Here is a 26,925-nt window from a genome sequence, read left to right as displayed (position 1 = left end):
AAATTGACAAGCGGTTATGGAACTACATACGGAGTAACATTACATATTGAACGCCCCTCGTATGATATCATCTTCGAATAGTGCTAGGTAAACTTTGATAGCTTAAATAAATAGTACGAATGTAATGCAATAGAGACATACATTTACCTTTAGATGAATATTAAAAAGTTAACATTTTTAACTGGACAACAATTAATAGATCATATCAAAAGTAATCCACAAATATTTTTTATTTTACTTTTTTAATGTGTATAGATATAAAGCCAAATTCCTTCTATTCTGCATCAAATTTCACTAGCTAGTCTCACATTTTTGAGAGTTTTCTACATAGTTTATCGCTTAAAAGTAAAAGCGTGTTTCAAGATGAAATGTTCATTAAAACACAGAATGAATCACTTTATTAAATGAAAAACAAATTTTATAATTTATGTCAAAACATTGACATAAATTTAGAGGATGCATCAAAAAGCAATACTGAAGGGTAGCTTTATCCTGTTGTGTATTTAAAATAGAATTATGTTTACATGTACCGATATATTGACAAGTACATTCTCAACCTTTATTAGAGTCTTACCATTTATGCGCAAACATATGTCATTCTTAGAACTTTCGACCTTCTCCAACACTTGTTTAAACAATACGTCATTATTCTGTAATTGTTTCATACACTCTCTAGCAGACATTACATCGAGAGGCCCAGATGTGTACTTGTTGATAATTGATCTACATTCCTCTTGCACATTCTCTTCAAAGCCCGAAGCTAAACTTCTCAAAGCATCAGTCAGTTGTAATTTGATGTTATCATACTGAACATCGTCTAGTGTTACCGAAGCACTGTGTGCTTGAACTTCATGCCTCAACATTTTTATGTCATGTAAATTTTTTCTGTCTTCGGGCTTAAGGGAGCTATGAAATAGTCTTAATACTACAATTATCAGCATTTGAAGGTCCCATGTGTTCACATTAGTGTTTCCAGTTGGTGGAAATAATTTCTCTACTTGTTTTTTGTGCAATTCGTGCCTTAATTTATGTTCACACTTCTTGAGTAATTTGTCTTAAGTCACCAGAATGTTCTCTGTCTAATACTTGTTTTGAAATGTAGGAACCACCTTCAGCAAGCAGCAATATGGCTCTGATATAATATTCATTTTCTGTGGTAGTCGATTGAAAAGACTTTTCTGAAATAAAATCAACAAGAATTACAATCATTTACACAGTTATAGCGAATAAAGTGATGAGTGCTTCTGAACATAAGTTTGCACGCTACATTCAGTCATTTTAGGGCTTTGATTATATATGTATTAGTAATTTTTACACAAGGGTCTGTATACAGTCTTCCTTTGTTTAGAATTTGTTTCCCATAGGTGTGGAAATGTATGTCTTATTCCATTACTGCTTATGAACAGACTCAATCAAACCAAGTCTGCAATTTTCAATGTTTGCATTGTTCTCTGTGCTTCCGAGGGATCTACTTACCAGATTGTATTTACTTCACAAAGGCGGGTGTCAAGTGCTGTGTGGCGGCCGTAAAAAGTCGCCCTGATTTCATATCAGTGTTGTTATATTTTCTGGTCCTTCGGGATCATTTATATTTAACTCATTCAGGCCTGAAGAGTGAATACTGCTTTAGCCGGTGCAGGGCATATGGAAAGTTTTGAATTTGACTGCTCATGAACAGACTCAATCAAACCGAGTCTGCAATTTTTTACTGTTTGCATTGTTCTCCCATGCTTCTGGTGAGTCTACTTTTAAGATTATTATAACGGGACAGTTAATACTTGAATGTATAAGTTCACTTGTACAATTTTGGTATACTTTTACAAAAAATTAATGCATCAAATCATTTTCAACTTTTATCTTTTTTTTTCTGAATATCTTTTAAATCATCATTTGGCTGCTGTCAAAATTATCCATGTAGTCTGTTTTTATTCATTCATGCTGTTTGTGATCACTTGTTTTTGATGATAGAAATCAGCTTAAGCCAGTGAATATGGAGTCAGAGGTTATGCATATTACATAAAGTCACATGTACACGTACATGTGCAAGTCTGCGTACTTGCATTCCATGCGTCCAGCAGATTTTGTTGTATAGTTTATTAATTTAGTTTACAATATTTATATTTTACACACTCTTAGAAAACATCTATTGTTCATGGATATTAAAATCACAGAAAATTGAATTATATAATCATACCATTTCGGCAACTGAAGTAGCTAAAAGCAAAAACTTGCATTCACTTAAGGATGTAGAATGAAATTTTTCTACCTTTAAGATTGTTAACTGAAAAACTCGAAGTACTTTATAAAACATATAATTATAGAAATTATACCTAAAAATCAAGTTGCATCTGTAGTAATATTGCACCGGAGTACCTCAGTTATATAATGGATCAACCTATAAACTTTTTAATGCTAAAGGCAATATTTAATCCGAAGAAAAGGTTCTTCGTGGAAAAGTAAAGCCAGTGAAGATAACTGAAGTATAGTTAACTTTAAGATTCAAACAAAGAAGTTAAGCATTATCTTTTATTTTCAAACGAACTAATTCAAAGACAACCTTTTTAATCACTACTTTTGATAATTTTAAGGTATGATGTGATCATAGGAGAGAAAACATTATTCGTGAGAAAAATACAATTAGACTATATGAATTTTACGACCCCGAATCCCTCAACAAATTTACAAAATTCATTTGCCAAGAATAATCAAGGCTTCAAAATGTATACAACAGAGCGAGATAAAAATGTATATTCTATTTGATGGTCAACCAAATCCTTACCAAAACTGGGCCAAAAGCAGTTCTTTCACTTTTTATGACACGCACCTTGTGTTTACAAATGTGCCTAATTTGCATATTGACCGATGCTTGCGAAATCGCATTTACCTTGCGAAATCTGCCGTTACAGAAAATTCTGTTAATGTAATGCAGACGTTCTTTAGTATGAATAAAATTATTGTGTTAGATAAAAAGAAATGACAATCACCTTTCTGTAGCTAACCCACCACCCACCCCTTTCCAAAAAAAAAGAAAAAAAAAGGTTCCCGTATTTACTGCACGGTGCAATGCTTAAATAGTGCTAGTTTGAGATATCATATTGTATTTAATAAACACATTTACTACTGCAAAATTGGTCCTCTGTTAGGTCAAAAAAGTAAACAAATAACGTCATTTTGAACTGCAAATAGCATTTTTCTCGCCTAAAAAGCAGCAAAATGCAAAACACGTCCAACGCCCTGATTGAGTTGTTTTGAAGAAAAAGAAATTGAACATCATAATAATATTTGATACCTATATGTGTTCGCGCTATTGATTAAAATGTTTAATAATGTTCGAGGCTGTTTAAAACGTAATGTTTGCCAGGTGCTCTATTTAAGCTCATCTGAGCAATTTAATTTTCTCTCACAGTAACGTGATGCTTGCAAGGTGCTGCGTTTTGTCTTTGCTCACCTTGAGTTATTGTGATCGCTCGATGCCCGGCGTCTGTCTGTATGTCAACATTTAGCTTGTGTATGCGATAAAGGCTTTACTTTTTAATTGACCTTCATGAAATTTTGTCAGAATTATTGCCTTGATAAAATCTAGGTCAATTCAAATATTGGTCATTTTGTATGCTATTGAGGCTTATTTTCAATTGATCTTCATGAAATTTGGTCTGAATAATTGCCTTGAAGAAATCTAGGTCAAATCTGATTTTATGTTATTTGGGATCAAAAACTAGGTCACTAGGTCATATCAAAGAAAAGCTATGTGTATGCAATACGGCCTGTATTTTACATTGGATTTTCATGAAATTTGATCAGAATATCTGCCTTGATAAAATCAAAGTCAAACTCGAATATGGGCTTTGGAAAACAAACAAGGTCACCCGATCAAATTAAAGAAAAACCGTGTGTACGCAATAGGGCCTGCTTTTTTTTGGATTTAACGTCGCATCGACACATGATAGGTCATATGGCGACTTTCCAGGTTTAATGGTGGAGGAAGACCCCAGGTGCCCCTCCGTGCATTATTTCATCAAGAGCGGGCACCTGGGTAGAACCACCGACCTTCCGTAAGCCAGCTAGATGGCTTCCTCACATAAAGAATTCAACGCCCTGAGTGAGGCTCAAACCCACATCGATGAGGGGCAAGTGATTTGAAGTCAGCGACCTTAACCACTCGGCCACGGAGCCCCCCCCCCCCCCCCCCCTGCTTTTTACACTGGATATTCATAAAGTTGAGTCAGAATGCTCGCCTTTATAAAATCTAAGTCAAGTTTGAATATGGGTTGTCTGGGGTCAAAAACTAAGCCACTAGGTCAAGTCAAAGAAGTGATTGAGATAGAGGCTATATTTTTCAATTGATCTTCATGAAATTTGGTCAAAATGATTGTGTTGATAAAATCTAGGTCAAATTTGAATATAGAATATCAGGGTTTTAAAACTAGGTCACTGGGTCAAACCAGACAGGGACAATATTTTTCAGCGTATCTCTATGAAATTAAGTCAGAATGATTGCCTTAATAAAATCTAGGTCATATATGAATATGGGTTGTAGGGGGTAAAAAACTAGGTCAATATTTCATATCAAAGTTAAACCTTGTGTATGCAGCAGGAACTACATTTATATCCGAACTTTGTGAAATTTAATAAAAATGTTTGTCTTGATAAAATCTAGATCAACTTTAAATATGGAATATCTTTGGTCAAAAGCCAGGTGTCTTGGTCAATCAAAGAAAACCGTGTGTACGCAATAGGTGCAGCGTTTTACGCTGGAAATTTTGTCAGAATCACTGCCTTGATAAAACCTAAATTAAAAGAAACATTGTGTTTGCTATTGTGGCTTTATTTTTCAATTGATCCGCAAGATATTTAGTCATATCAAAGGAAAAACTTTTCTATGCAATAGGGACTGCATTTTTAGCTGGATCTGAATCGAGAGCCACTAGACAATGTAATAAACTGAATATCAAAAGCATAGGTCTTGAACTTTTAGGCAAGAAGATTTTTTAAAGTTTTTTTTCTGTAATTCTATGTAAAACTTGAGATCCCCAAGGCAGGACCTTTTTTTACCCCAGTGACATAATTTCAACAATCTTGGTAAAGAACTACTAGACAATGCAACATACAAAAAGCAAAAGCCTATGCCTTGCGCTTCAGAAAATTATTTATTTATTTTGTTGGGTTTAACGTCACACCGACACAATCACCGGTCGTATGGCGACTTTCCAGCTTTGATGGTAGAGAAAGACCCCAGGTGCCCCTCCGTGCAGTATTTCATCACTAGCGGGCGCCTGGGTAGAACTACCGATCTTCCGATGGCTTCCACACTGCAGTTTTAGAAAAGTTTTTTTTTCTATATTAGTCTATATAAAACTTGAGATCCCCGGTGCGGGACTTCTTTTCACCAAGAAGCATAATTTGAAAAAAAAAATGGTAGGGAACCATAAGGCACTGCTACATACCAAATATCAAAGGCCTTTGTCTCTCGGTTTCAGGCAAAAAGACTTTTTAATTTTTCCCTATATAAGTCTATATAAAACTTGGTACCCCCAGGTCGGGGCCTCTTTTCACCACAGGGGCATGTATTTGAACAAGTTTTATAGATGTCCCTTATATGATGTGACATGCCAAATATTGAGGATCTACGCTTGGTTGTTTTGGACCAGAAGATTTTCAGAATTAATATATAAGTCTGTATAAACCATGTGACCCCCAGGACGGAACCATATTTGACCCTATACTAATTTGAACAATGTTGGTAAAGGGCCACCAGATGCTGCAACATACCAAATATAAAAGCCCTTTATCCTTGGTTTTGGACAAGATTTTGTTTCCTTTCGGTTGCCATGGTAGCCAGAGTTCTATATGGAATTCAATTCTTTCGAAGAATGTTTTAAGCAGACCATCCAAAGAATATCCCTGTAAAGTTTCATCAAATTTGGCCAGATTATTTAGGAGGAGATGTTGTTTAAAGGAAAGTGTGCCGAGCCTTTAGCTCATGTGAGTTATAATAAAATCTGTAAAAAGATCCTTTGGAAGCAAAGAATGCAACCAAGAAGAGTAATAGCAGACTCGGTTTGACTGTGAGGTAATAAAATGTGCAACACCTTTCACGCCCCCAAGCACCGGCTTAAGCGGAACTCTATTACACATATGTTGAATAAACTCCATAATTCCGAAGGACCAGAAAATATAACAACACTGAACCAAGTACGCGGAGACTTTTTACTTATAAAAACTTATAAAACGTTAACTTATACGAAATACAATCAATTGCTATAATTTAACTAATTTGAATTCACTATGGTAACAAGGTAATTTACGTAACTTATAAGGTTTATCTCTGAAGCAGGTTTGAAAGCAACATTCGAAATGAATATTCGGACATGAACTTGTACAATTTGACCTAGTGAATTTTTCAAAACGGGGCTTGCTAAACCCAATGTACATTTAGTAAGATGAATAAAATGAACTTTTGCGTATGTTTTTATTACGAATTTGGTAAATTTTTATTTCTACATTGGGCTAATAAGTAAGCAAATTTATTCAAAAAGGCAGCTGAAATTGTGCGAACCGTCATCAAATAGAAAAATATATTTATTTTGTCTAAACATGTCCCACATTTCGAAATTATATATCAGTTAACGTTAAACAAATGGGCACAAACTAAGTGTTGCAGTTGAAGATTAAGTACTCTTAACATATATATTCTATTTATCATATGACTTAATCCTTATTTATAAAGAAAGGTATATGAATACCATGTACGGCAGTTTAACCATAACAAATACGTAATAACTCCTGTAATGATACTAGTATACAGAAACCGAATTATCCGTGATTAACCGTTAACCAATAACTGTTTCCTTCTTGTATTATGCATCAATGTCAAAGTGTAAATAGTGGTTATTTGTAAGCTGTAATTTGAAGGACGATCACTTTATACAACCGATTGTAGCTTTTCCTATATTAAAACAATTAACTGATTATTCAACTTACCGGTGTTAATTTAGAGAATAGATATGACAACGAAATCAATTGATTCAATGTACTTTCTCACTTCCGATTTTTTAAAAATGAAATGCTGTACAAAAATAAAGTTTTCTAAAAGACCTTGATCAAGTTGTGGCTAATGTATGTCTATCTTATGCTAAAATACAAAATATTTTGACACTACCTCTCAAATTAAGAGAAATATTTATGAAAATAAGAAACAGTGCATTACATGAAAATATTTTCTTCATAAAGACGACAATGCGTAACACCAATGTTTCCTTTCATTAGTTTGATGAAGCATTTTCTTGCTATTTCCTAAAATATTTAATTTGATAAAGTTTGATTTAAAACTGTAAATCTTCAATGATATATCGACACTAACGTGAAACGAGAGCGTTATATTTAGGAACATCATCTTTTTGTTAGAAATGGCTTTGGTCCTTAATAAGTGACAAAAAAGTTTGAGGATATGTGAATGAAAGAGTTCCCAAGTCTGACCAGTGTCTATAATTGTAATTATTTTTGTAATAAAGTATTGAATGTGTTGAAGCCATGATAACCTTTCTTTTTTCTAATCTAACTTTCGGTCGATTTAAAAAGATCTTCGTGTGAAAAGAATAGGATTGTACAGATAGTTCTAGGATTGAATGTTATGCACGAACTACACTCAACAAAATTCCTAATCCGTCAGTTTTTATTGTATTACTGTTTTGTTAATAATGCAAGTATTTACACAAAATTTCACACACCGACATTTAAAAAGGTACTGCGGATAATTATTGATTTATTTTTTCCCGACTCACTGCCAAAGTAACCGCTTTAGGCGTTTTGGCCAATTTAGCATATTTTTCACGTGCATGGCATGTGCACCAATATGCACGTGCTAATGAACACTTTTGGCACTACTGACGAAAGTCCTACTACAAAAACACATGTCATCGTTAAATTGACACAAGAGCAACGCGCCCGGGCTGTCGGAATTATACAACAAAATTCAAAATCGGTCATTTTAATGAATTGTACTTTGGTTAAATTTCGAAAAAAGAGCGCGGATGGTAGATAACCAACGAGTGAAGGTTCTTGTAAACGGAAATAAGGTTACAAATGGAAATAACCATCAAAGTAACAGTTACAAACAAATAACATCAAAATTCTATTGAAATTGTAAAAACAATAACACACTTGCCGTAAATGTGTCCCAGCTAGCAACATTCCGACAGCTCAGTCCCATTGCTCTTGTGTCAATTTCACCATAATATGTGTTTTTCTAGTTGGACTTCCGTCAGTAATGCCAAAATTGTAAACGAACACGTGCATTTTGGTGCACATGCACTGCACGTGCAAAATATACAATATTAGGCAAAACGCCTAATGCTGTTACTTTGGCTAAGAGTCACCAAAAATAAATTAATAATTAGCTGCAGTACCTATTCAAATGTCGGCATGTGAAATTTCGTGTAAATACCTGCATTATTGACAAAATAGTAATACAAATATAAACTGACCGATTAGGAATTTTGTTGAGTGTATTTATTAGTGCCATTGCAGGACTGTAACCTACTGTTATACAAGTGTTTGTATGAGACTACTAACGACAGTGGTTTGGTCCTTGAAACTGTTCATTTAGCAGGTGTGATCCTTAGGAATAAAGTTCTTTTTACACCACTAATAAACAGACCTAACTGGCATGGCAATAAACATATTTTAGAAGTGTGAAAAATCCTTTATTCCGATAGTGGTTTGGCATTTTATATTTTAGCAAAGACGACCTTTGGCATGAATGCGAAAGGAAATCGACAGCAAGTCAGATCTCTATAATCAGTAGAAAAGCAGTGCAGAAATGATGTAGGCATACCTTTTGCAGTAAAGCTAAAACATTGGTATGTTTGTAATAGAGACCTTCGAGAGTCTTTAAGATGTAAACAAAACAAACATATGAAATGAAATATCTATAACAGAACAAGTAAATAAAGTAAATCATACTGTATAGATCTATGTAATACAGCATAGATAATAACATAATCTTATCCCAGAACGTGAAGCCTATTAGTATTTCGGTAAACGATTTATTCATTTGCCAATGTTCTAGGTGCAGCAACCATAACGAAGAAGTATGGCGGCAAATATCAAAAGAACTTTACACAACATACGAATTCACACTGACGAGAACGTTAGCGCGTTTGTGGTTCCAAAATGGGCATAATGGTCCATCATAGCACTTTGGCATACATATTAAACTGAAAAAGTGTGTGTCTATATTGGAAGGTCTACAGGTATCATAAAGGACTTTGAACACAGAGAAAACATTTTAACCCAAGGTAAGTGTCAAATTGTTCTTTTTCTTTGATTTTAGCATTTTTAAACCATCATTTTTCACATATTTTACAAATTGATATGTAATCAAACCTGAAAATGTAAATTCTTAATGGAAAGTATGAGTAAAAAGTTTGATATCGCACTCTACATTTTGAGTACATGACGTAAATTAACCAAGTAAAAGGGAAAGAAATATTCATGCTTTTGGGTAAAAATCCCTTCTCATGCTTGTAAACCATTATCATTTTGAATGTCCATTAACATCTGTATAAAGATCCCCTTTTGGAAGCATCAAAAAACAATAATACCGGTCTCTCTTTGTTTTCATCTGTTCACTGGAAGTAAAGAAAAACTGCTACAGTGCAACACCCCTTACGCCCCCTAGCAGTGGCTTTAGTAGAATACTATTACAGAGATATTGGATATACTCTGTGATCCTAAATGACCAGAAAATATAACAACACGAATTCAAATACAGAGAGACTTTTTACGCCCACAACACAGCACTTCAAGATTTTTGTTTAGACAGTTAATAAAAATCTGTAAGGCGTTCACCTGGAAGCATAGAACGCAACCAAGCAAAAATATATTCGGTTTGAATGAATCTTTTCATGAGAAGTTATTCAAAGTTCACTACTTCTTACGCTCCCATCCCCCACCCCACCACCTATAAAATAAAATCAAGAATATCATTCTAATGTGTTTTCTCTCCTTTAAAATTATTTACATGTAAGAGTTCCGCAGCGTCAATAACCTGTAGATAGTAACAAATTAAGACAAAATTTGATCTATAATATAACACTTAAACACGATTTAAACTTTTTTAAAACAATTTTGAAAGTTTTATAGCTCTTCAGTAACAAACCATATACATACACTGGATGCACTGTTATTTGTTGCATATCCACACGTTTGAAAAACAAGAGGGTCATGATGACCCTGATTTGTGTGCAAAACTGTGTATGTCATCAACATTTCAAGGCTGTATCTTAAAAAACAAGAAAGTAGGTCGGTAGGTCAAGGTCACAGTCAAGTGGCATCATATTACTTGGGGTCATAAGGTAATTATAATTAAACAGTCTTGGAAATAGGATCAGATGACTTTTTAAGTATTTTTCCTATATAACTCACATAATAATTAAGTGACCCCAGGGCGGGGCCTCTTTTAACCCCATGGGTATAATTTGAACAATTTTGGTAGAGGACTACTAGACAATGCATCATACTAAATATCAAAAGCCTAGGTCGTATGGTTTCAGACAAGAAGATTTTTGAAGCTTTTTCCTATATAAGTCTAAATAAAACTTGGGACCCCCAGGGCAGGGCCTCTTTTCACCCAAGGGGTACAATTTGAACAATTTAGGTTGAAGACCATAAGACAATGCTACAAAAAATATCAAAGGTCTAAGTGTTGTGGTTTCAGACAAGAAGATTTTTAAACTTTTTTTCCTGTATAAGTCTTTGTAAAACTTGGGACCCTCGGGGCGTAGCCATATTTGACCCTAGGGGGATAATTTGAAAAATCTTGGTAGAGGACCACTAGATGATGCTACATACCATATATCAAAGCCCTAGGCCATGTGGTTTTGTACAAGAAGATTTTCAAAGTTTTCCCTATATGTCTATATAAACCATGTGACCCCCGGGGCGGGACCACATTTGACCCTAGGGGGATAATTTGAATAATCTTGGTAGAGGACCACTAGATGAAGCTAAAAACCAGATATCAAAGCCCTAGGCCTTGTGGTTTTTGACAAGAATATCTTTAAAGTTTTTCCTTTCGGTTGCCATGGCAACCAGAGTTCTGCATGGAATTCATTTCTTTGAATAATTTCGAAAGGGGGTCACCCAAGGATCGTTCCTGTGAAGTTTGATATAATTCTGCTTAGTGGTTTTCAAGAAGAAGATTTTTTTAGAAATTATTGACGGACGACGCACGACTGACGACGGACATCAAGCGGTCACAATAGCTCACCTTGTTCGTGACAGGTGAGCTAGAAAAAGGTCTTATCCGTAGGTACATGCAACGAACAACAACTGTTATTGAATTGTGTTAATTGACCGTTATCGCAAACATAGAGAAACCCATATTAAACAAACAAACAAGCAGGTAACTATGATATCACTATCACGATAAAATGTTTACCATGTGAAACTGTAAAATAATTGGTTGGCTTGGGTAACATACACTGATCGTGTAATTGAAGTGGATAACTCTATTTTTTATCTGTAAACATGTATTTGTTTTATATTTGTTACAGATTTCGTTACCTCCCTTTTGTATTAAGAACGTAAAAAGTTAATTATGTTTTCACCATTTCTTTTTGGATAATGTTAGGTTATGGTTATAACTACATTATTGGCTTTTTCAAGTACGCTGGAGTTTAGACGCTGATAACCGACAATTACGATGCAGATTTTTTTTTATTTTCTGGTTAATAGTATTTAGCATATTAGTTTGAAATGATATCATCATTTATTTGAAGGGCACTTCATTCCCTTTTACTAAAATATAAAGACATGACAACAGTTTTTGTAGATTACTAATTTATGAAATATGATTGATACTTTAAACACTAATGATTGTATTAAGTTTTTGTAGTTGAGATGCGACACTTATTTTTCCTGTACTTTACAAAATTAGTATAATTCATTTTTTTTATCACATGCATTACACAAGATTTTTGTCTGTACAAACCGAGCCAAATATTATGCTAGGCATTTATAACTAAAACTAATCTTGCTGCTTTTATATATTACAAATAGATACTTCTTCAGTGACAAAGTACGACCAATGTAAGCTAAACACATGAAATACAAAGGGCGTCAATTACGACTGTTTTCAAAATAATAAAACTGCTAATTCCTAATATATATAGAGACCGGTTTTATTACCCTAGAAAAAATGCCAGACCTTCAAACTAATTCCAGCATAAAGTTTATTGATGAATTTAAACCTGTAGTTACTTATTTAATACAAGTAAAAATTCCTGAAAGGAATTCCATGCCAAACTCTAAACAAGAGGGTCATGATGACCCTGGATCGCTCACCTGAGTAATATGAGCTACATGTTTCAAATGTCAAAATGATGATAAAATATTAAGAAAGTCAGTAGGTCACATTCATGGTCAATGAAATTCAGTTTTACGATTTATATGCAAAACTGTGTATGTCATCAAAATTTCAAGGCTGTATCTTAAAAAACAAGAAAGTAGGTCAGTAGGTCAAGGTCATAGTCAAGTGACACCTTATTACTTGGGGTCATCAGGTAATTATAATTAAACAGTCTTGGAAATAGGATCAGATGATTTTTTAAGTATTTTTCCTTTATAACTCACATAATAACTAAGTGACCCCAGGGCGGGGCCTCTTTTAACCCCTGGAGCATAATTTGAAAAATTTTGGTAGAGGATTACTAGACAATGCATCATACTAAATATCAAAAGCCTAGGTCGTATGGTTTCAGACAAGAATATTTTTAAAGTTTTTTCCTATATAAGTCTATAAAAGACTTGGGACCCCCAGGGCAGGGCCTGTTTTCACCCAAGGGGTATAATTTGAACGATTTTGGTTGAGGACCATAAGACAATGCTACAAACCAAATATCAAAGTTCTAAGTGTTGTGGTTTCAGACAAGAAGATTTTTTAACTCTTTTTCCTATATAAGTCTATGTATAATTTGGGACCCCCGGGTCGGGGCCATATTTGACCCTAGGGGGATAATTTGAATAATCTTGGTAGAGGACCACTAGATGATGCTACATACCAAATATCAAAGCCCTAGGCCATGTGGTTTTGTACAAGAAGATTTTCAAAGCTTTCCCTATATAAGTCTATATAAACCATGTGACCCCCGGGGCGGGGCCATATTTGACCCTAGGGGGATAATTTGAAAAATCTTGGTAGAGAACCTCTAGATGATGCTACAAACCAAATATCAAATCGCTAGGCCATGTGGTTTTGTACAAGAAAATTTTCAAAGTTTTCCCTATATAAGTCTATATTAACCATGTGACCCCAAGGGCGGAGCCATATTTGACCCTAGGGGGATAATTTGAATAATTTTAGTAGAGGACCACTAGATGATGCTACACACCAGATATTAAAGCTCTAGGCCTTGTAGTTTTGGACAAGAAGATTTTTAAAGTTTTTCCTTTCGGTTGCCATGGCAACCAGAGTTCTGCATGGAATTCAATTCTTTGAACAATGTTGAAAGAGGGCTACCCAAGGATCATTCCTGTGAAGTTTGGTGTAATTCTGCCCAGTGGTTTCCAAGAAGAAGATTTTTTTATAAATTGTTAACGGACGACGCACGACTGACGACACACGACTGACGACGGACGACGCATGATGGACATCAAGCGGCCACAATAGCTCACCTTGTCACTTCGTGACAGGTGAGCTAAAAATAGTTGATTTTTAAGGGCAGCTTACTTTAGAATAAAATTAAACAAATTATTGCAAATTTATCAAATACAAAATCAACTGAATGAAAATTAGTATAATTCATTTATTTTATCACATGCATTACACAATAAAAGTAATTCAAGACGCATTTTATATATAGTTGCTGTAAGATTTTATCAATTTCAAGCAGACATTGGTGTTATAAAGTACCCCACCAATCTGTATGAACAATGTGAATACATTTTTATATAAATACCCTACGAATTTTTTACTTGTTTCTGATTGGGATTCATATGTTTGATATTCAGTCTTTCTTTTGGTTTACTTTCGGTTTTTCAGTTATTCTTAATTGTCTTCGTTTTGATTTGACCTAACGTTCAGGAGACTGGTAAACAAAGCGAGCTTTCGATGTAACCCTGTATCGCACACCTGAGTTATATGAGCTACATATATCAAATGTCAAACTGATGCTAAGAATGTTAAGAAAGTATGTCGGTGGGTCACCTTCATGGTCACTGAAAGTCAGTTTTAAGATCAGTGTACAAAACTGTACATGTCACCCAAATTTCAAGGCTGTATCTTAAAAAAACAAGAAAGTAGGTCCAGACATGGACATAATTCAAACAATCTTGTTAGAAATCAACTAGGCAATGATACATACCAAATATCAAAGGCCTTCGGCCTAGATTTATAAATCTTTTTTCTACATAAGTCTATGTAAAACTTGGGGCACCCTAGGTGATGCCTCTTTTCAACTAAGGGGCATAATTTGAATAACCTTGGTATACAGGAATACTAGGTACCCGTGCAGAAAGGTTTTCCCGCCCGCTTAGCTCAGTAGGTAAGAGCGTTCCTGGGATTTCCTGAAGACAGGACAATTCTCCTTAAATTTCCTGACATCAGGAATTTCTGGGATTTCCTGAAGACAGCTAGGACAATTGTCCTGGGATATCCTGACTTCAAGAATTCTCAAGACATTCCTGGGATTTTCTGAGAACAGGACAATATATACTTTTATTTCCTGACATCAGGAAATCCCAGGACATTCCTGGGATTTTCAGGATAGCAGGACAGCATAGCTTTTCTTTGAATTCTGGTGTCCTGTATTTTTCCTGTTCATAGGAAAATCCTGGGATTGTCCCATTCTCATTTACTGGCGTGAAAAGTCCCAGGACTATCCCAGGAATTCCTGAAATATTTTCAGGACATTATCCCAGGATAGTCCTGGGACTTCCTAGGATAATCCCAGGATTTCCTGTTCTATTTTCGCACGGGAAATGCAACATACCAAACATCAAAAGCCTAGGCCTTCCAGTTTCATATAAGAAGATTTTTAAAGTTCTTCCTATATAATTCTAATGTAAGACTATGTACCCCTAGGGAAGGGCCTCTTTTCACCCCATGGTAATAATCTGAACAATCTCTTGTTGGAGAACAATAAGGCATTGCTACATACAAAACATCAAAGGCCCAGGCCTTGTAGTTTCAGACAAGAAGATTTTTAAAGTCTTTTCCTATACATGTCTATTTAAACCATGTGACCCTGGCCTGGGCGGGGCAATATTGGACCCTGGGGGGATTAACAAACTTGGTAAAGGACCAATAGATGATGCTAAATACCAAATATCAAAGCCCTAAGTCCTGCGGTTTTGGATAAGAACATTTTCAAAGTTTTTCCCTTTATAAGGCTATATCAATCATGTGACCTCTGGGGCAGAGCCATATTTGACCACATAGGGGGGATACTTTGAACAAACTTGGTAGAGGGCTATTTGATGATGCTACATACAAAATATCAAAGCCCTAGGCCCTATGGTTTTGGACAAGAAGATTTTTTCCTATATAAGTCTATATAAACCATTAATTTTATCCGGGCGGGCCTTATTTAACCCTATGGAGGATAATTTGAACAATCTCAGTAAATTAAAAAAATAAACAAAGGACCATAACTCACTCAAAAATTGTTGAACCAGTCTGATTTTCAGGGGGACAAAACTACGGTACCAATACATCAGTCTGACAAAGTTTCGTTAAAATCCCCCAGTAGTTTCTGAGGAGATGCGATAACGAGAAATTGTTAACGGACGGAAGGACGACGGACCACGGATGCAGAGTGATTTGAATAGCCCACCATCTGATGATGGTGGGCTAAAATGTCATAATGGACGATTTTGCAGCTTTCAGGGGCAGTAACTCTAGAACCATTGAAGGAATTTAGTCAGTTTTCGAAATGAACCGAGATCTAATTGTGACTTAAGTTGTTTGTAAGTGTGGTTAAAATCAGATATAAAAAGTCACTTCTATTGTGTTCACAATGTAAAAAATACCAAATTTTGGTTCTTTCAGGGGTCACTCCTGGGCCGTAACTCCAGAACCTATGATTGGATCTGACATATTCATCATGAAATCCAAGATTAATTGTTGTTGAAGATATTTTGTAACTTTGTATCAAATCAAACTATAAATGAAGACTCTATATGGCTGCAAAAGCCGAAATAGCAAATTTTGGCCCTTTAAGGGCCCATAACTCTGGAACCCATGATGGGATCCTGCCAGTTTTCGACATAAACCGATATATTATGCCAATACAAATTGTGTGCAAGTTTTATGAAAGTTGATAGCAAAATGTTGTCTCTATCGTGTTCAAATGCCAAAACCAGCAATTTTTGGCTCTTTAAGAGGCCAAAACTCTGCAACCCATGATGGGATCTTGCCAGCTTTCAAAAGGAACTGAGATATTATGCACATACAAATTGTGTGCAAGTTTAATTACAGTTGATTGCAAAATGAGGTCTCTGTCGTTTTCACAAGCCAAATAAAAGTAAATGTTGACCCTTTAAGGGGCCATAACTCTGGAACACATGATGGGATCTCTGAGATTATATGCAAATACAGATTGTGTGCAAGTTTTATTAAAGTTAATTGCAAAATGTGGTCTCTATCGTCTTCACAAGCCAAAAATGGCAAGTTTTGGCCCTTTAAGGGGCCATTACTCTGGAACCCATGATGGGATCTGGCCAGTTTTCGAAAAGAACCGAGATATTATGCCCATACAAGTTGTATGAAAGTTTGATAAAAATCAAATACAATATGTGGTCTCTAATCGTGTTCACAATGAATCTGTGGACGGACGACGGACGGACGGACGCCAGACCTAGGGCGATCACAAAAGCTAACCATGTCATGACAGGTGAGCTAAAAACTTAACCAAATCGGAACGCGACGCATGGGTAAGTCCAATAGCCATACCTATTCTTTAAACAGAGCTGTCCGTCAGACAGCAATTTCTAGACTATTCAAATTGTTGTCCCAGAAGCAGGAATATTACCCTTATTTTAGAGTATCTATTGACTTTCAATCCAGTATTGTTTTAGAGATAGTAAATGGCATGCAAAATTTTAACCAGAAGTTATAAGTTAACAGTGGATGTAATTTGACCAAAATGCACGTCAGAGTTATGGGACTTGATGCTATAACCTAGTTTTATAACCCTGAAGATACAGTGATACAGTAAAGATTCAATTCAATATCTGCATTTAATTTGGGGACAGTAACTTGAAATGCAAAACTTTTACCAAGATTTTCTAAGTCCTAAAGGGGACATAGTTTGGCCAAAGTGCATGTCAAGAGTTATGGCTCTTAATGCTATCACCAAGTTTTATGACCCAGAAGACACATGTGAAGTTTCAATTCAATATCTGCATTTGTTTTGGAGATAATAACTTGCATGTAAAACTTTAACCAAGATTTTCTAAGTCCAAAAGGGGGCATGTTTTGGCTAAAATACATGTCAGAGTTATGGGGCCTGACCCTGTGCTGTTGGTTATTGACGCAGAAAAAGAAAAAATAAGTTTCAAAGCTATATGCCTTTGAATGATAGCTATATGTATTCGCATGCAAAACTTTAACAAGGCATAACGCCGACGCTGACACAAGGGTGAGTAAAATAGCTAAACTAGTCGAGCTAAACATGTTGGCAATGGACTACAACATTCAGACCATCTTTCTATACAGATATTTACAAATCACCCAGAAATCAAGGTTCAACATGGTTTTGATGTGATCTGACCAAGTCACTTCACTTTTAATCCACAGATGACCCAATATGTAATGCCACCTAGATTTTATGTCCGCAAATATTCTGACTAAATTTCGTTTAGTTATGACCAAAAGTTTGACCTCTAGAGGGTAATGGAAGCAGGATCATTCATTTATACTAACAGCTCACCTCAGATGAGCTAAAATGGATTGATACCTTGTCTCTTTGTATTTGCATCATTTTTTTTCTTTCTTGTCTCGAATCAATATCATGGACGGCTGAATCTCTTGCATTTTCTATTTCACTAATGGCCTCATATTTGATTTCTCTTATTGCTTCTCGTGCTAGATCAATGACTGCACTCGCGTCTTCTTCACTTATATATATCTGGTTTGCCTTCAGCTATAAGACAAAGAAGCAGCTCATTATATAGGATTAAAGTTTAACATATTTTCTATATTGGTCAGCTTGTCATTATTTTCTGCGTTTTGTTTAAAATCTAACCAACGACTAGAAGAAGAGTTTATCAATGAAAAAATGTTTCTTTTTGAATCGACAATAAAATGGACCCTTGAAAACAAGGGGCCTAAGTCGTTCATCTGAAGCAGACCATGACTTAATTAGATCTTGCTTATAACAAATTATTAAATCTATAATAAAACTAGAATGTGTCTGTAGGACACAGGGTGTGCCCCCACTGGTACATTTGTCACAAATAAGGGGAATAATTCAAATGTTTGCTGTCTTAATGGGGTATAGCCTCAACAAACATTTTATGAAAAGGATTCATTATCCTAGGCCATATACTTTTTGCGCTATGAGCATCACAAACAAAAAATCCACTTTTTTGGCTATTTCAAGGGCCATAACTCTGTAATAAGTGCTAAGATTCTCAAGAAGAATGCCAGGTGTGCAAGGTCACATTATGATAAAGACTCAAGCAAGTTTTCATGAATTTACATCAAATATTTTAGGAGCTAGGCATATAATTAGGTAAAAATGTGCATTTTTTACTATTTCAGGGGCCATAACTTTAAAAATGGGGGATTGAGCCAGCCAAAAAAATAAAGAAGTGCAAGTTTATATCATGATAAAGACTTATGCAAGTTTTCAATCATTTATATTAAATATTTTTGAGCTAGGTGTGTCACAAGGTGAAAATGTGCATTTTTGATATTTCAGGGGTCATAACTCTGAAAATATGGCGCGGACCCAAATGGAAAATAGGACGTGCGCAAGTTCATATCAAGATTAAGACCCATGCAAGGTTTCATGAATCTGTATCAAATACTTTTTAGCTAGGCCTGTCACAAGGTGAAAATGTGCATTTTTTACTTTTTCAGGGGCCATAACTCTGAACATAGGGGGCAGACCAAGATGAAAAATAGGAGTTGCGTAAGTTCTTATCATGATAAAGACTTATGCAAGGTTTAATCAATTTATATGAAATACTTATTGAACTAGGCACGTCACAAGGAGAAAATGTGCATTTTTGACTATTTCAAGGGCTATTCCTCTGAAAATAGGGGGCGGACCAAAATGAAAAATAGGAGGTGCGCAAGTTCTCATCATGGTTAATACTCATGCAAGGTTTCATGAATCTATATCAAATACTTTTTGAGCTAGGCATGTCACAAGGTGAAAATGTGCATTTTTGACTATTTCAGGGGCCGTAACTCTAAAAATAGGTGCGGAGCCATACGAAAATCAGGAGGTGCGCAAGTTCATATCATGATAAAGACTCATGCAAAGTTTCATCAATTTATATCAAAACTTTTTTAGGTAGGCCGTCACGAACTTCGGTTGGACGGACGGACGGATGCACGCACGGACGGACTAAATCTATATGCCCCCACCACTCATGGGGTGCACAAAAAATGAATAAAGAAATATGCATCATTTCAATTTAGCTATTTTTTCCATTTTTAGCTCTAGCGGCCTCTTAAAGGGGTCAAATAACCCTATTTGAATAAATATTTGAGAAAAGATCATAGATAGAAGATCCATTTAGCGATTCTAGATAAGAAGTCGTATAAAGGTATTTGTATTTTTAGCTTGCAATCCTTTAAAAGGGGCCAAGTGCCCCAATTTGAACACACATAATGATGCTACAGACCACATTTGAAGATCCATTGAGCGGTTTATGAGAACAAGTCGTTTAAAGGTATTTCTATTTTTAACTTTAGCGGCTCTTAAAAGGAGCCAAGGGCCCTCATATAATGATGCTACAGACCACGTTTGATGAAGATATTTCAAGCGGTTTGTGAGAAGAAGTCATATTTCTATTTCAGCTCTAGAGGCCCTTAAAAGGGATCAAGTGTCCCCATTTGAATAAACTTGATAGAGGACCTCGCCAAGATGCTACAGTCCAAATTTGGTGTTATTCTGGCCAGTAGTTTCAGAGGAGCAGTTTAAGTAACAAAAAGGCCATGTTATGACTCTATATCGCTCACCTATGTTTAGTTGCTTGCTTTATCAAATTTCTTTGGTAAAGCTTCAAAAACAGGAAAGTAGGCGCGTAGGGCACAGTAAAGGTAATTCCAGAAAACTACTGAATTCTGTATAAAAAATATCCAAGTGGTTAAAATCTCTTTGTTGTAGCTTCAAAAAAGAGAAATGAGGTCAGTAGGTCAGGGTTCAGATTATTAAGGATGAGTATCGAAATATGTATCAAAAATTGTACACGTGATCCTAATTTCTATGCTGTAACTTAAAAACAACAACAAAGTATCGATACATGTAGGTCAGCAGGCAACAATTAAGACTATTCAAGATGAGTTATGAAATTTGTATCAAAAATTATACTTGTGGTCTAAACTACTTTGCTGTAACTTCAAAAACAAGAAAGTAGGTCAGTAGGTCAAATCGAGACTATTCAAGAAGAGTATTGAAATCTGTATAAAAACACAAATCTCTGTCAGTCGGTCAGGGTTAAGAATATTGAAGATGAGTATTGGAATCTATATCAAAAGTTACACGTGGTCCCAATTTCTACGCTGTACCTTCAAAAACAAGAAAGTAGGTCATACTTAAGTCTTTCCAAGATGAGTATTGAAATCTTATCAAAAATTATACATGTGGTCCAAATTTCTTTACTGTAACTTAAACAAGAGGGCCATGATGGCCCTGTATCGCTCACATTAGTAGAGTAGTTTGCTTGAACAAATTTCTTAGCTAAGGCTTTAAAAACGAGAAAATAAGGAGAGTGAGTAAAAGTAAAGATTAAGCAATATTACATTTGAAATCTGTAAGAAAATATTACAGGTGGTCCAAATCTTTTCGGTAACATTGATGATCACTGAATGTATGTTTAAAGATCAGTGCAAAAAAAAGAGTTCTATACGTAATTAAATTCTTTGAACAGTTTTTAAAGACCATCCTAGAAATATCCCTGTGAAGTTTCATCAAAATTTGCCCGATGGTTTAGGAGGAGATGTTGTTTACAGAAACGTGTGGCCGGACGCCGAACGGTGAGCGATAACAATAACTCACCCCGAGCGTTTGGCTCAGGTGAGCTAAAACGAGAAAGTAGGTCAGTAGGTCACAAGACAATTCCAGATGAGTATTGAAATCTGTATCAAACATTATACTTGTGGTGCAAATCTCTTTACCACTGCTTCGAAACAACAAATGCCTACGTAAAACAAGGGACCTATATTAACCTCAGGGTCATGATTTGAACAATCTTTATAGAGAGCCACTAGAGCATGCCAACTATCAAATATCTAAGCTCTCATGGTTTCAGATTTGTTTAAAGGCTTTCCCTATATAAGGCAGTGTAAATACTGTTGACTCTGGGCTGCAGTCTGTTTTAACCCCAGGGTGGTCATGAATTGAACAAACTTGGTAGTTGAACATTAGACAATACTAAATTTCTAAGGTCTGAGCCCTCTGGATTTTTAATGGTTTTTCCTATGTACAATATCTGTAAGGCAATGTAAAACGATGCCCGTGCATGGCAAAAATTGGCTCCAGGGTCATGATTTCAGCAATCATGGTAGAGAACCACTAGAGCATGCCACATACTAAATGTCTAACCTCTGGGCCTTATAGTTTAGGGGAGGGCCATTTTTAACCCCAGGGAAATAATTTGAACAGTCTTGATGAAGGACTACTAACCGGTGAAACATACCAAATATTAAAACCCTAGGCTTTTTGAGCATGAAGATTTTCAAAGTTTTCCCTGAAGAACTTGGACAATCTTGGTAAATGACTACTATAGAGTGTTACATAATAAATACAAAGCCCTAGGCCGTGTGATTTTGTACAAAAAGATTTTCAAAGTCTTCCCAAAACAAGTCATTATAAACCATTAGACCACAAGGTTGTGGCAATATTTGACCTTAGGGGAATAATTTGAACAATCTTTTTAGAGAACCATTAGATGATGCTACATACTAAATATCAAAACCCACAAAAGAAGATTTTCAAAGTTTTTCCTATATAAGTCTATATAAACCATGTGACCCCAAAAGCGTGGCCATATTTAACCCAGTGGGTATAATTTTAACAAACTTAGTAGAGGACTATTAGATGATGCTACACACCATATATCAAAGTCCTAGGCCCTGTGAGTTTAGAAAAGAAGATTTTCAATATTTTCCCCATATATTACACATGCTTATAATTATAGGAAAAGCTTTGAAAATCTTCTTGTCCAAAACCACAGGGCCTAGGGCTTTTATATTTGGTATGTACCATCATCTATTGGTCCCCTACCAAGATTTTTCAAATGAACCACAATGCCTAGGGCTTTTATATTTGGTATGTACCATCATGTAGCGGTCCTCTACCAAGATTTTTCAAATGATCTCTCTAGTGTCAATTATAGTCCCGCCCCTCGGGTCACATGGTTTATAACATGAGAAAGATAAGTTCCATAAAAAAACAAAATAACAAAGCATACGAAAAGTTAAGCTCATTCTGTAGAAATAACTTTAGTCGTTTTGAATTTTGCCAGTCTGAAATGCAATAAATCTATTTGGAGTAATTAATCTTACTTCTCAGATTCATAATTATCACCAAAAAATTACAATTTTGTATTAGAATTAAGTAAAAATGGCGAAAATCTGCAGTTTATAACAAATATGCACTTATTGAACTTTGCCTTGTGCTGTGACCTTATTATGACCCTTAGAAGGCGATATCCCCAATGAAAAGTTTCCAATTTTTATTACGTTAACAATGAACATGGCTGTCGGGCATTAAAAAAATGCCATCAAAGACAATTTCTAGGCCTCTTTTTTGGATAAGTTGGCAGACTATTAAAATCCACCAAGAAACAAGGAAATTACAAATAAAAATGTTGAAGAACCACCGCACTTCTGTAAGCTAGCTCTTTCTTAAATGAAGAATTCAATGCCCAAAGTATGGCTAAAATCCACATTAGTGGGAGTCAGTGACCTTAACAGGTCCACATTTGAGGCTTTAACGTTTTAATGACCTTGAGATTGAACAGACACCTTGACAGGTAACCAGCATTTTATTCATAAAACAATGCACATTTAAGTAAAATGATTCAGCAAAGTCAATTAAATACTTCTACTTCCAAACACTGTTTGGCGTCCAATTAGAAAAATCTAATAACTTTAAGAACAAGAGCTGCCGCAGCTTGCAACGCTCGACTATCCAATTGACTTGTCAGTAGAATGAAATTAGACCTGTACAATGCATATCAGCTCATGCCAATGGGCAAGTGTGTAAAGTTTAAATCCTTTCCTATTAGTAGGTACTCATACAAAAACTGCGGTCATAAAAGGGGCATAATTTTGTAAAAATGCAGAGTAAAGTTATGGAATCTGTGCACTACATGTTAGATTATAACAGTGAACAAGCAAACAAATTTTGGGTCTTTTGCATGGCACGCCGTCTCATTATGGGGAATATTTATGCCAAGTAATTTCAAAATAGCAGACTTATGAACTGGACACAAAACCTTCCCCATTAACATTTGACATCTAAGTGTGACCTTGACTTTTGATCTAGGGGTCTTGGGTTTGCGCATGACACATCGTCTCATTATGGTTAACATTTATGCTAAGTTATTTTAAAATCCCCTTGAGGATGGCAGAGTAATGGACCGGACACGAAACAGACCCTATTAACATTTGACATCTAAATGTGACTTTGACCTTGGAGCTAGGGGTCTAGGTCTTGCGAACGACATGTCATCTTATTATGGTAAAAAATTATGCTAAGTTATTTCAAAATCCCTTTATGGATAGCAGAGTTACAGCCCGGAAAAGAATTAACTAGGACGCACGCATGAAGTCGAAATAGGGGCATAACTTTGTAAAAAAGTAAAATAAAAGAATTATAGAACCTGTGCAATGCAAATCAGTTTATCACAGTAAATAAGTGTGTGAAGTTTCAATCCATTCCCGCAAGTAGTGTACAGATGTTATGAAAATGCTTAAAAAGAGTTTTCTTTGCTTTAAAGTATTGCATGACTTTCATGTAATTGCATGAAACCACTGGGCAAAAATATATTCTATGAAATGAATGTTGCAAAATGTAATTATCACATTATAAATAGAACCATTTTTCAACAAATTCTGCAATGTTGATGTAAGGAGACTCAACATTTACATAAAATTTGTTTGCTTGTGTTTATCAATACGCAAACCGACAAGAGCATTACTATTAAAACAGGGATATCACATACAAGTCATATTCCATTTTTCTATACCATAGAATTTAAAATACTAAAAAAATACTAAAAAACATACACCATCACATATTCACCAAGGCAAACATGCTACCAACTTCACTCTTTTTACATTAAATAGCTTATATCTCTCAATTGCTATTTTAGTTTAAAGCAATGATAATAGTCAGTACCCTTTTAAGTTCCTCTACAGCTTGTTGCGCATCTGGATATCTTGCTAGACATTTTGTGTCTTGAAGCACATCTATCATCTCCTCAATGTATTTGTTTAGTTGGTCATCCGTAACCTCATAACTTTTAGTGTGAAATATTTCATTCCATGATTCCCGTACCTTTAAAATAAACAAAGACAGGGTACTACATGTGTGTCATAACAACTTTTATATGTAATTTCTGAACAATTAAACATAACCATTAAGCCCCTCATCGATGTGGGTTGAAGCTTCACGCATGGCATCATCCCGCTGGCTTACGGACAGACGGTTGGTATGTCTACCTAGGTGACCGCTCCTGATGAAATAATGAAAGGAGGGGCACCTGGGGTTTCCTCCACCACCAAAGGACAAAGCTGGAAATTCACCATATGACCAGTAACTGTGTCGGTGCGACATTAAACCACATAAAATAAAATAAATAAATAACCACTATTTGTATTGAAAAAGGGATATTTTTCAGCAACAACATTCTTGAGGAGTAATTAAATAGGGTTCTAACAGAAGCTTGATCTGGAATGCTGTATTTGTCTCATTTGATCCAACTTTGTAAAATCCATGAGAGCCGAATTTAAAATCCCAGATCTCGCTTCCGTTATAATGACCCTTTTATTATACACCTCCACCTTTTTGCTGTTTTGTGAATGAATGAAATCTTTTCATTTTGTTTTAATTATAAAATAGAGCCAAGTGTAGTTTTTGTGTGCACTATTTATAGAACTGTGTCAGAGCATGCATATCAAATGAAAGTACATGTAGCTCAGAAACATACAACACAAGGTACAGAACAGACTTTATTCCTGCCTGTTCTTATTTCCTTGTAAAACATATGCTGTATTTTTTACAGAATTTATATATGTATTCAATAAATATATAAAGTTACTAATCAGGTATGAATAAAATAAAATACTTACTGTTTGATCCATCTTTCTGTAGCAAGATTTCCTATGATTTCTCTCTAATTATTTCCTATGATTTCTCTCTTATTATTTAGACAATAAATTAAATACAATATTATTATCATTCTAAAGACGTCCATGGTAATTAGACACTTTTACATTTTCGAAATACCTTGGTAAGTTTTGAATTTGTCATAAAACGATTTAGATGAGATACCGGTCAATAATCATTTAATCTAAGTGTGACCTTGACCTTAGAGCTAGGGTTCTGGGTCTTTGGCATGACATGCCATCTCATTATGGTAAACGTTTATGCAAAATTATTACAAAATCCCTTCATGTATGACAGAGTTATGGACTAGACACGAAACAGACCCTGTTAACATTTGACTTTGGAGCTAGGGCATTATAGTGAACATTTATGCCAAGTAATTTCAAAATCCCTAAACGGATGGCAGAGTTACAGCCCGGAAGAGAGTTTACACGAATGCACGCACGGACGCACAGACGGACGGACAGTGCGATTTTAATATGTCTACCTTTGACGGCATAAAAAGTGTAAAATTTAGAATTTGAAATTAAAATGATATATAGTTTGGTTCTTGTGCTCTTACTGATTAGGTGGGTCAAACAATAATTATTACTCTCCTTCCAATTTATAACCTACCATTTTGAAGAGATCCAAATTGTCTATTGCATCATGTATATACAGGTCATTGATAGCAATAGAAAGTAGGCCTAAAGCATCCATTTCTGTCACCGAATGCTGTTCCCTATATCCAGTTGTACTCACAAAGCATTTTGCAAACTCAAAGAAGTTGTCATACCACTTTGCTATGTCTACATCAAGCCAAAGCGGGTTAGCTTCTGCATGACTGGCTATAATCTTGTCATAAAACTTGCTGCAGAAGTTCTGGGGACACTTTCTGCGCGAGTGATGATCTTTGCAAAAGCATTTATTTCTATAGTTTGGTGCACAAAAGCGTGTATGATGTTCTGGTAGTAAGTTGTCAGCCGTACAAGATGTACATCTGACAGCTGCAGGTCCGATTTTTGTTAAAATATCTGTATGTTGCTCTTGCAGCTGCCTACTGATGAACGTCTGAAGACCTGATTTCAAATATATAAATCCTGATGCAGCTCGTACCCAGTTATTGTAGAGAGGTTGATTCAAATCTTTTCTACTGTAGATAACCACGCTGTTATTTTCTACAATAAGCATAAATATTTTTCTTTCTTAAAGCCATATCACTTGTTAATTGTTGAACAATGTACAAGTTTTCGCAAAAAAAACCCCGAGGATAGTCATAAAGTTGCACATTGTACAGTACAAATGATTATGGTATGTAACAAAATATATATCATTAGGTAACATTACCTCGTTCAAATATATACCACAGCGTCAT

The 26,925-nt window shown here is 35.3% G+C and overlaps 2 protein-coding genes across 2 annotated transcripts in view; both read right to left on the bottom strand.

Moving 5' to 3' along the window:
• Positions 1–1,157, bottom strand: part of LOC123555909 (uncharacterized) — a 17,680-nt gene extending 16,523 nt beyond the window's left edge. Inside the window, exon 1 of the mRNA XM_045346495.2 lies at positions 575–1,157. Within this exon, the coding sequence (XP_045202430.2) occupies positions 575–941 (367 nt within the window). The 5' untranslated portion in view covers positions 942–1,157. The remainder of the gene's footprint in view (positions 1–574) is intronic.
• Positions 1,080–26,925, bottom strand: LOC123555908 (uncharacterized). Its single transcript, XM_053535174.1, has 5 exons — positions 26,898–26,925; positions 26,187–26,728; positions 24,582–24,740; positions 17,958–18,143; positions 1,080–1,178 (listed from the first exon to the last, which is right to left on the bottom strand). Exons 1-5 carry the CDS (start codon positions 26,923–26,925, stop codon positions 1,080–1,082), a joined length of 1,014 nt encoding a protein of 337 aa, XP_053391149.1.

Source organism: Mercenaria mercenaria, unplaced genomic scaffold, assembly GCF_021730395.1.
Source record: "Mercenaria mercenaria strain notata unplaced genomic scaffold, MADL_Memer_1 contig_4578, whole genome shotgun sequence".
Lineage (NCBI taxonomy): Eukaryota > Metazoa > Mollusca > Bivalvia > Venerida > Veneridae > Mercenaria > Mercenaria mercenaria.
Note: the sequence above shows the minus strand (reverse complement) of the source record. Positions and strands in the feature narration are given on the sequence as shown.